This window comes from Kogia breviceps, chromosome 4 (genome assembly GCF_026419965.1).
Source record: "Kogia breviceps isolate mKogBre1 chromosome 4, mKogBre1 haplotype 1, whole genome shotgun sequence".
Lineage (NCBI taxonomy): Eukaryota > Metazoa > Chordata > Mammalia > Artiodactyla > Physeteridae > Kogia > Kogia breviceps.
Genome location: NC_081313.1, coordinates 100,756,723 through 100,768,820, shown reverse-complemented (window position 1 = coordinate 100,768,820; position 12,098 = coordinate 100,756,723). Strand labels below are relative to the sequence as shown.

General features: G+C 42.3%; 1 protein-coding gene across 7 annotated transcripts in view; it reads right to left on the bottom strand.

Annotated features, from left to right (window-relative positions):
• Nucleotides 1-12,098, bottom strand: part of SNCAIP (synuclein alpha interacting protein) — a 149,645-nt gene that overhangs the window by 67,491 nt on the left and 70,056 nt on the right. For all 7 annotated transcript variants that reach the window (XM_067033376.1, XM_067033375.1, XM_067033380.1 and 4 more), the window contains exon 2: nt 7,846-7,948. In XM_067033376.1, the coding sequence (XP_066889477.1) occupies nt 7,846-7,905 (60 nt within the window). In that variant the 5' untranslated portion in view covers nt 7,906-7,948. The remainder of the gene's footprint in view (nt 1-7,845; nt 7,949-12,098) is intronic.

The following is a 12,098-nucleotide window of genomic DNA, read 5'->3' as shown; positions in this document are numbered from 1 at the left end:
CTCCTCAGATGGCTGTGGGTGGAGTTTCCTGCTCTTGGGTTCACAGCCATCCATCTTGAAAGAACTGCCTTGGTTCTTGTCTCCACTTCTTCAGCTCTGCATTCACCCCTCCAGCCACGACGACCCGCCATCTGTGCTATCACCCACAGGCACTGCTCTTATTATGGCCACCAAAGAGTTTTAACTGGAAAATCCTGTGGCACTTTTCAAACCCTTCTCTTTCTAATGACCTATCTTCCACTCTGGACCACTTCCTTTTTTAAAATTCTTTAAATCATCCCTCCCCCTCTTTTTTTTTTTTTTTTTTTGTGATATGCGGGCCTCTCACTGTTGTGGCCTCTCCCGTTGCGAAGCACAGGCTCTGGACGTGCAGGCTCAGCGGCCATGGCTCACGGGCCCAACCGCTCCGCGGCATGTGGAATCTTCCCGGACCGGGGCACGAACCCGTGTCGCCTGCATCGGCAGGCGGATTCTCAACCACTGCGCCACCAGGGAAGCCCCCCTCCCCCTCTTTTTAATCTCCCTTAGTTTTCCTCCTGTATCTTTGAAAACTCCTTTCCAGTCTCTTTTGTAGAAGCCTCTTTTTCCTTCCACCTCATAGGACATACATCTGTACAGTTCCTTCCTTGGAACATTCTTCCCTTTCCACATTCCATGTTTCACGGGTGACCTCACAGGCTCCCACAGTTTCAACCGCCACCTCTACATAGTACAGATATTGGTGATCTACATGTTCATATAAGTATCCCAGTCTGATTTAAATATATTTCTTTCCACCATTCAGGCTCTATTAAAGAAAATTATGAATAATCCTCTTTTCAAATGCATTTGAGTTTTGCTCTTGTTCCTTGTTTTTATGCTATGTTCCAAGAGGTACTTAAAAATTAATAATCATCAAATTCTTTTCTGCTAAAACATTGCTTGTGGTTGGTATTTGGGAAAATTCAGTAATTCGTTCTGACCATATTAAGAGTATGCCAGGGGCTTCCCTGGTGGTGCAGTGGTTGAGAGTCCGCCTGCCGATGCAGGAGACACGGGTTCGTGCCCTGGTCCGGGAAGATCCCACATGCCGCGGAGCAACTAAGCCCGTGAGCCATGGCCGCTGAGCCTGTGCGTCCGGAGCTGTGCTCCGCAACGGGAGAGGCCACAACAGTGAGAGGCCCGCATACCGCAAAAAAAAAAAAAAAAAAAAAAGAGTATGCCAGGAATGACTCTATTGTAATGCTAATATGAGTAGTCAGGCAAAAGATTAAGATCCACATTGGTGAAGGTGATGAGAGCACAGTATTGAATGATCCCCACCTGCTGTGAGAAGTGGTCATGGATGGGAAAAAGATGGGGGTGAATGAGGGTGGCCACAGGTGACCAAGGGACTGGGCAGAAGTCATTTTCAACACAGTGGTTACATACATGGATTCCAGAGCTAGACTGCACGTTATAGCCTGGCTTCACCATTTTCTAGCTAATTAAACAGTTACTCCATCTCTGTCTATCATCAGTTTCTTCATCTGTAAACAGGTACTCATGGTATCTACATCAAAATGTGGCTGTGAAGATTATGAGCTAATAATGTAAAACATCAGGAATAGTGTCTGATGCATAGTATGTGTTCAATAAATGTTAGTTACTATTATCATTTAATTAAAAAGTATGAAAAATGAGCATTTAGAAATAAAGCCAAAATAATGGTAACTATTGAGGCAAAAATGACAAATTACAAAAGACTTAGAAAAGAAAGTTATCTCACAGTAGGGCAGATGGCTGGCTTTACATCTTGTTTGACCTCAATGATTGCCTGGTTTTAATTGTGAGCCAATAATTAATCACTACCAAAATATAAAGACTGACTGTCAAGAATGAAGTTTGATATTGTGATTAAATGTAACCTACTATTAAGCTAATCTGGCATTTCATAATATGCTCAATTGTTATCATAGGGTATTGTAAACTCTGTGAGAGCACAGAACAAGTCTGTGTCATTCACGCCAAGCCTAGAACCATGCCTGGTGCACTGTAAATGTTTAATACATGCCTGTTGAGTAGACTGACATAAAATCTAGTTGTTCATAAATGGTAAATAGTTTGTATAAATAACCTGCATAGTCAATCTAATAAATGCCGTGACTACTGGGCAAGATGAGAATGTTCAGGGCTATCTGCAGAGTGAGAGAACAGCAAATTAAAAAATCTGGCAGCTGCTCATTCTTCTTGGAAATCACTCCGTCCACAAGGTTGCTCTCTACCACCTCAGGTAGAGATATCAGTCAGGTCCAAGATTTGGAGTCTGAGGACCTGGGTTCTGGACCTGGACTCTGACAGTAGTTATGGGACGTGAATTTACAATTCATTTTGCCTGGATTAGATTATTCCTAGTTCCTTTCTTGGCAGGTATTAAGAAAATGGTAACACATATATAATATTAGAACAAGTGTGAGGTTTTGGATAGTGGGGAGCTGGAGAGGGGACCAATGAGAGGTAATTGAGACTTGAATATAAGATATTGCAAAAAGAATACCGAAAAATGTTGGGTCATTTTGAAAAGCTGATGAAACTAGATCCTACTGAGAAGCACTAAGAAAAGTTTAAATGTAAGTAAGTTTAAAGTAAGCACGGTGATGGCTTGGAAGGGCAGGGCTGATTGACGGGGACAGCGAAGAAGGGATGGAGGCAATCAGAGGCCACCTAAACATCTTGGTCACATTCTAGGAAGCAAAGAGGAAAGGATAACAGGATCTTAGACAGATCCCTTGCTAGAGACAAGGGGCAAGCCAGGTTCTCTGCAAATTGAATATCTTTCTAGTCTTTTTCACACCTAAAACTGGAACAAAAGCTGTATTCTTTACCCTCCCTAACTCAGTGCCTAAGTCCACGTGATAAGCCCTACACACACTTTCTCAAGGTCTCCCACTGCTGTGAAGCAGCTGTTGGTCAGAATGTAATGAAATCTGGGAAGTGTTAGTGGAATGACTTGAGCAAAAGGTAGTGCACACAAAACAGAGGGGGTCAGGTATTTTAGTGCAAGTGATGCCCAGTCTGTGGAATGGGAAAATGTAACTCACTGAGAGTGAGATTTATTTGCTGTAAGAATTTATTTTTCTACCAGTGATTTAAGCACCTTAGGAAAATGAATCCACATAAGTCTGTGCTATTACTCTGGGTTGCAAGGGCTTGGGTCAAAGGGAATAATAAAGTGGAAGGACACTTATTTATCTTGATCTCATTTGATTTGCACAAAACATAGGCTATGCAATTTCCAAAAGTGTCAACTTTCACCAAAGCTGCAGTCATGGTGACACAGAAAGGCAACAAAATTTCCTGTGCTGAGGGATATAGCATTGCACTTAATTCTATTTATGTGTGTGTGCACATTTACCTGTACATGTTTATAGGTACATGTAGGTATTTGTATACAGATGCGCATATACGTATACATGTATTTGTGTCTGTATATAAATATGGGTGTGTGTATTTACATATGTACATATATATAAATTTTCATACCTTCTCCACAAAATCCAGGATGCTAGGTAGAGATGGATTATTATCGTTTTACAGATGGAAAAGTTGAGGAAAAATAAAATTAAGAGACTTGCTTAAGTTCTCTTAGCTTGTTTTCATTTTATTTGTTTACACTATATGCCAACTCCCTTACTTCCAAAAAGCACTTTGCAATTGCTTCAATGACAGTTGGGGATGGTGATGCACCGGTGAGATGACTGGTCCAGAGATGATTCTACTCAACCAAGTTGCTCAGAAGAGAAAGGGTAACACCGTCAAACAGTTCTGTATTGAAATCCTGGCCCGGCCACTTACCTACTTGTAACCTTGTGAAAGTCAGTCTCTCTCTCTAAGCCTCATTTTTTCATCTGCCAAACAGGGGATAAAAATAGGGCTTGCCTCGCAGACTTGATGTGAGGCTTAAACAGGACCAGTGTTTAAAGAGTTCAGTCGGTGCATGGCATGGCCAACATTTGATGGCTCACGAGCGGAGCGCTGCAGTGCATCTGTGGTTTGGCCTCTGCTTTATTCAGTCCTGTGTATAATCCTATTTTTGAGGACAGCAAATTGGCCTCTCTTCATAAAATAAATACATCACGGGGGACTTCCCTGGTGGCGCAGTGGTTAAGAATCCGCCTGCCAATGCAGGGGACACGGGTTCGAGCCTTGGTCCGGGAAGATCCCACATGCCGCAGAGCAACTAAGTCCGTGCACCACTGCTACTGAGCCTGTGATCTAGACCCCGCGAGCCACAACTACTGAAGCCCGTGTGCCTAGAGCCCACGCTACACAACGAAGAGTAGCCCCCGCTTGCTGCGAGAAAGCTTGCGGGCTTTCTCTAGTTAGTGCAGCAATGAAGACCCAACACAGCCAAAAATAAATATAAATAAATAAATAAATTAGAAAAAAATACATCATGTCTACTAAGAACCCTATGGTAAAATAATATTCCAGAGCACTTCTCTTTTTTAAGACAGAGAGATCTGGATTCCATGGAATAAAGAAGGAAATCTGTAAACACATTTGCAGTGACAGAAAAGCCCAACTTTGAACTCGTATGTTTATGTGTGTCGTCATCTCTCCTTCACTGATCCTCAGTTATTGCACAATGTTCTGCCCTTTTAGATGGCAGGGTTACAAGAATGTATAGTTTAAACTCTGCATTTTGCAAAAGATGAGCATTGTTTTTGAGTCTGGGAGACTTCAAAACAATTTGATTGCCTTCTGTGTTTTGTTTCATTAGGTAAAGGCAAAAAAACAGTTCTAGCTGTTTTTCTGTACCAATATACAGCTTGTGTTTAAATTAAAACAAGAGCCAAGCTCACGACCAGAGGGGAAAATCATGAAACAGAAACCCTGTAATATGTAAAAGGGCTATGGCTGGAGAGTAAGAAGAGGAGTTTTAAACTCGGGCATCTATTTGTAAGCATCTTTTTCAAATGTATTGTGCATTTTCCTTCCCCCTTCCTGCCACTAAACTAGGAAAGAAGTTTAAGGGCTGTCAGAAAAGGAGGTTTACAGAATCCTAAAAATACAGGCATATTTATGGGAGACTCTACATTTCTTGTTATGCCAGTGATTAGCAAACTGTTGTTTTTTTTCCCCCAGTGTTAGCATCTGAATTGTCTCCGTTTAGCCCCTAAAGCAGTTGTAAATTTATTGTTCCTAGGCTACCTAAACAGGCTGAGACCAATCAGTTCAACACTTTAGAGGTTATTCCTACTGCTTTTCCCATGAAGACATTATATAGAGCAATATGATTCTGGCACATTTAAGGTATTGAACCTGGATGAGACGAACTATTATAAAATAATCTGCCATGTTACAGAGGTTGCCAGGTAAAGCAGAGTTTCTTTAGTTTTAAGTGGATTAAAATAGACCAGGATTGCTCATCCTCAGCACTGCCCACATTTTAGGCCAGATAATTCTTCGTTGCAGGGGATTTTCTTGAGCATTGCAGGTTGTTTAGATCCATCCCTGCTCTCTACCCACCAGATGCCAGGAATACCTCCCCAGTTATGACAATCAAAAATGTCACCAGGTACTGCCAAATGTTCCCCAGGGGCGATGGGTAAAGCCGACCCAAGTACTGGGGCTAAAAGTGGATATTCCAAAGACAGTGCTTCTAAGCAGGTGGGTGAGCCCGGACAAGTTATGTAACATCTCCACACCTAAGTTTCCTCATCTGTAAAAGGAAGATAATAATATTCTCTACTTCACAGGATTGTTGTGAGGATTAAATAAGATAATGCCTATCCCCTGGGAAGTGCTCAATGTTAACCATTATCATTATTTTCACAATTCTATGCAATTTCATTTTTTTTCCTTTCTGATTTCCGTTTAAATGCAGGTTAAAGATACAAACAATAGGAATCTATTTAAAGGGGGGAAGTTTGAGTGCAGTTAAACAATTACAGATGGAGATCTTTACTTATGTTTGAGTGGTCAGGTTATAGAAGCTCAACTATTGCATAATTTTGAATCCCAATTTGCTAAACAGCTTCAGTTATTGCTTAACGTATTTTATAATCTTGCAAGTGGAGATTCCTAATTCATCTAAATTAAGGGCTGCTGCCAGATGATTCTTCTGTAAATATAACTGCTCTATTGTGTTTTTTTAAAGTCTTGACGTGATGCCTGGTCTTTTCCCTGGAGTTCTTTCTTCACCATTGGTCATATAAATATTATTGTAGTATTCATTGAAATAATAACAAAAGCTACCATTTTTAAGAGCAACTTACTGTGTGCCAAGATAAGTGCTTGCCATATATTATTATTTCACTCAATCCTCAAAACAATCTTAAAAATGAGGTGGGTATCTCAGAGAGACGAAGTTACTGTGGTCCAGCCAGCAAAGGTCAGAACAAGGCTAGAGCCCGGACTGGTGCCTTCAAAGCCTATGCTCTTAAAATGCAACTTCATTATCAAGGCTCAGAGAGCTACCCTGAATTGATAATCATAACATATGCCCCTTTCTGAAACACATTCCACCCCACCCCCACCTCTCACATCATCATTCACTTTTCTTGCTTTTCCCTAGCCAGCTCAAAATACATGGAGGGGAGTGGTTATAAAAGAACCATGCTCTGATCCACATTTAAGTCAAGCACAGTGATTTAAAAAGGGAGAGGGGGGGGGAGAGAGAGAGAGAGAGAGAGAGAGAGAGAGAGAGAGAGAGACTCACTTCACATTAGTCTTAATGAGGACTAATAAAAGTTGTCTGGAAGCTGAAGAAGGGAAAGGCTGAATTCACAAATAGGGAAAGGTAGGAAGATTCATCCATTAAATAGGTGATTCTTCAAACGCATCTGCATCCCAGAAATCCAATTATTGCATAGAGTATGCATATTTTACTTCAAGGTAAGGAGTAAATTAGAAGAATAACACTGCTGCCAGAGGTGCCTTAAAGCTTATATTTTTGAGACAATTGCCAGTGGTGACCCAAAACTGAGAAATCAATGGAAAGTAAGGTCAGAAAGTGTACCCTTGGAGGTCCGGGGAAGAAAAGTTACAAAGTTGGTTCAGAAACAGCAACCTTCTCATCACATAGTCTTGAGAGTCAGCGCAATTGGGCTAGGGTTTGAGAGGCCAGTAGGTTTGCTGGTTGGCCTTTGGCAGAAGAGATCACGTGGCCCAGGGTAAGTCACAAGCAGCTCTGAGCAAAGGGCAGGCAGACCATCCACTCATAGCTGCCAGGAGCTAGGCTGGAGGCAGCAGGAAGTCCGTGAGTGTTGTGGGAATGAAGAAGCTCATCAGCCCACAGCATTACAGTATTAAGCAGGGCCTCAGTGTTCAGCCCGTCCTGTCCTTTATCAACACATGACTCTTCCTCAGTATTCCCAACAAGTGTCCAACCTGTGTTTTGAAAGCTCCAGTGACTGGAAGCTCTTATTGTTCATAAACTAATAACTTGGCCATCCTTCAGTCTGTGTCCTTGTGAACATTACAGCATTCTGGCTGTGGCACAGCCAGTCATATAAAAGAGATTAAAATCGATAGGGTTAATTATGTACATAAGTAAATTTATGAAGGTGCCTACCATATGCAGGCACTTTATAAATTTACTCAATGAATAATTTTGACAACAATGAAACAGATTAGGAAGGGGAGGCCCAGTGAGGTTAAATGTCTTTCTCACCCAAGCTCCCACCCACAAAGTTTAGTGGGAGTCACTCCTGGTCCAGGAGGCCCCCAAGCCACACTTTGTCTGCCACAGCAGCCTTTTTGCCGTCAATTTCTAAACGTGGTTGGAAGAGTTTAGGACATACAGACTACAACAGAGAAAGGAGCCCATATAGATGAAGGCAGAATCTCCTGAAAGCATTGCTTGCAAGGAGCAATACTCACAGAGATGTCATCACTGAAGTCAATTTCATCCAAATCAAGGTATTCAGGGGCTTCCATCATTCTTCTTTGCACATTTTGAGTAAGGTCAAATCCTTATAAAGTCCTGGACCCGACAGAAGCACAAAAGAAAAGCAAAACGGTTAGCTGTTTTATAACCAAAAATCATATTTATATTTAGACAAACAAAGTGAGAAAAGTCACTGGGTGCAAGGGCTGCCTTTGACCACACTTCCTCCCTTTGAATGTCCCCAGCTTGGCTCTCCAGAAGCAGTAAGCACAGCTCCTCCAGGCTCCCCAGGAGGCTCCCTAGGGAGCAGCCATGGTCCTTCACTGTATTGCATTTGTGTCTGTTTGTCTTTGCCAGAGCAGTAACTCAGGTCAGATTCTCCCCTTGCGATCAATATTAAGATTGACCCAGCCCACATCTACCACTACACCCTGGGTGAATGAAGGGGCTTCAAGGATGGGGAGCAAACCTTGAAATCTTAGGACAACCATATTCAAATGTTTATGTGGGCATATCTTTGGATTCTGGGCATGGAGTAATGAATACTGGATCTCCACGGTAATAACACAAGGACAAGGCAAATACTAACTTAGCAACAATAATGGATATTTCAGAATTTGTAGTACAACCTACAGTTCATCCCCTCAAAAAAAGGATCTAAGTAGAGATTTAAACCACAGAGTTATTGCATCGCCCCCTGCTTCTAACAGCTTTGCCTGCCGATGCCAGAGTGACCCGACACAGGCGCCAGAATGTCCTCAGTCAGCACTTGCCTCGGGGCTGCCTGTGGCAGTTCTTTAAATCTGTCAAGGAAGATATATCACCTCCCAGTTCATTTTCCCATCACTTCTCCTCATCACCATTGGCAGTGGCAGTGGTACCTACAGATGTCAGGAACAGAAATATAGATCTCCTGGCAGTGCCTTGGCGTGCAGTTATCTTCCGCAGAGCAAACTCTCAGATATCAAAAAAGATTCCATTTCCCGTAACTTGTCTTTCTTATTATAAAAACTGTCTTATGTACTCAGACTTGAATATCTGAAATAATTTATTTTTTTCTCTTTTGGATCTCTAATGAAGGGGTACCTTGCCAAAGAGGAAGGGGTACCTTGCCAAAGAGTAAAGAGTACATTATTGGAAAGGGAAAATAAATCTAGGTTGATGAAAATGAGCTTATCGATATAAGATCAAGAATGTAAAAATACCTAGTTTTTAAAAGGAAACTAACTCTGAAGGCACTGATTTCTCATTTTGAGGTTTTTAAAAAATTTACAAAAATAGCATAATTGCAGCAAAGGGGGAAAACCACTCTCCGCTCCATACCTCAAACCCATGACTTGACTCAATTTTCAGCATTTCCCTTCCTTCCCTTCCCACATGCATATACCATTTTTACATATTTTTAATTATAGTGGATACGGAGTTGATCCAAAAAAGAATTAGGATGCTACTACCATGTTCAAATGTGATTATCCATTTTGCATAAATATTAAACATTCTTCTGAAATCACAGTAAAGTTTAAAATAAAAAGAAAATCAATTTGTATTTGATACCTAAATTAAATTTTATAATTTATAGAAATATAAAAATTGGTTCTTAAACAAATTTCTTGGTGCAAAAATATATCACTTTTCCTCTAAGCCTCACAAAGCTTTTCAGAGAAAAACATGCACACTCATACTTGCAAATTACTCAAAATAACTTTCTCTTCCATTCTGGTGGATTCTGAGACAATCCAGACTCTGGATTCTAACTTGTCAACTAACAGACTTTCTTCCAATCCAATTGCTTTTCACTAAATCTGTACTCCACAATGAACTGTTGATTTACAGACTGTTCCCAAGGCTTTGGTGAACACAAAGATGATTCTGGGTGTCAGGATGGAGTACAGACAAGCACAGTATCACCACAAACATGGAAACACGAGATGAAGTACAAAAACATGAGTCTAAGCTGGGGACCAAGCATATCTCTAAATATATGGAAATACAAAACAACATGAAGAGCAATTTCCCTTTGAGCATAGACATTCTAATGGAACATATCTAGTGGATAATATAAATCATGACACCAAGGCACAGAATCTTTATATTTGGACTCGGAGGTTGGTAGTGAGATTGTTTATTCTACAGAACAGAATATAAGAGTTACAGCATTGCCAGCCCATTATAGGAAGGTCATATTTATCTCAGTGGGTTGGATGGTCCAGCCTCAGACTAAGTGGTCCAAGGCATACAGGATTCTCCTTTACTTCCCAATGGACTCCCATATGTGGCCATCTCCTTTAACATGGCTTATTCTATCTACAACACAATTCCGTTTGTCTAGTTTCAATGCTTCTTTCTTGCAAGGTGCCACTTCGAAAGTATTACATCCTCGTTTATAAGGTACAGAAATCCCTGTGGTTCACCAATCCTGGCCACATTTCCAACATCAACTGCTTCTTTTCACTGGAGGGAGAGTCCATGGTTGTCCCAGGGATCATTATAATGCCTCTCCCTTCCCCATCTGCCCTTCCACTGAGCACATAGCACCCTCGAGCACTCCCTTCTGAGGAATTGGGATGTGACTGGAGGGGATGAGGTCAGGTTTAGAGCAACTGCTGCAAATAATCCAACATGATAAGGAAACTGAGCTGGGCTGTGGGTGCTTTTCTCATTGTGCTCTTTAGGCACTGTCTCACCCCCCACACCCAGTGGGACCCAGAGAGTGGGACCCAGCGAGCCCCCGTTTCTGACTGACCCACAGGCGCTGATGGAATGCACAGCTACAGAGGGCACAGATCAGAGGCCCAGGGGCCAAGTCTGGTCCACAGACGGGATGTGTTTGGCCCTAGCGGCGTTTCCAAAAAATTGACTCTGTTGCCAACTTGTAGACCTTTGGTGCTTTCACATAAGATTCTAGATTTCTGGCTTCACTTAAAAAATATCTGGAGCTCTGGGAGCACAGGTCTGCATTCCCCATGATAACAATTGGCTACAGCTGAGCTGCAGCTGCCCTGTCTACGGGGCGTGTGCTCCCCAGCTCACCCCCACTCCCACCCCCCATCGGCTCTCCTCATCCACACATGCTGCCTGGCTCTGGGGGCATTTGAGTCTTTGGCCCTTCAAAGGAATCCAGTATTAAACATGAAGCGCCATCCTCCTCCCTTTCCTTATTGCTGCCTTCTGCCAAACGCTATTTCCTTCATTTGTATTCTAACATTGAATTTGTATTCTACAATTGTTTTAAATTCTCATACCACAACAGCAGTAAAACGAAATTTCTTACCAACAAACTACCAGCATGTTACAATTTGTGCTTTTCCACGACCTCCATTTTATCTCTTAGTATTAGAAACAGAAGACCTTCACAAACATAATAAAATGCTACGAGGCGGGGATTACATTTCCTTCACTTTACAACCTGAGGAAGAAGAGGTCCTTGCCTTGTTGTCACTGGCGTTGTGAAGTTACACGGTGTCACTTCACTATTGTGACTGGGGGGAGGGCGGAAGCTGTGCCAATGACAAGCCCAGAAAAAGACTGAGACCATCCTCCATGTGGCCAGCCCGGCAGCTTGGATGTGAGAAGGCCAGAGCTGCTCAAGGCCGATGAGGGTGGGTTGACGCCTCAGTGGAAACTATTTTTCAGCTTCCCCAGAAAGGGCAGTCCAGCTTAAAAGGCTTTACATGAGATTTTTACTGCTACACATCATAGTTGCCCTGGACCCCTCTGGGACCTCAGAGCCCCGTCATTTATAAATTTGTACTGCACCCTCATCCCACCAGCCCTGTGCCTGCAAGCTGCAGTCACTGGTCCCAGGTTCTCTGAGGACTTTCTCCCGTAATGCGACACCTCGCCCCTCAGCACACCTCTTACAAGAGCTGTCCACCTCAGGTACTGCTGACTGGTTGAAATCATTCCATTTCAAGCTCAGTTGGGCTTTTAATTTCTCTTCGTTGACATTGGCAAGTTTTAATTTGTTATGCACTGAAGTAGGTATGTCACGCGTACATTTTCCAATGGCTTAGCTCTACTACTTTGGGTAGGAAAAATTATAGGGAGGGAAATAATACAAATATTAGAATGTGAGGACACAGGGCTAGGTGGCTAGGACCCAAATGCCATGTAGAAGCTATTGGTGACACATCACAGCCCTTTATCTTGATGTGCTCAAGGCACTGGGAGAAACTTTACCCAAACTCCAAATTGAGGTCAGCTAGAGCAGGAAAAGACCAAATAAGTAAAGAGCGTCAACTGTGCA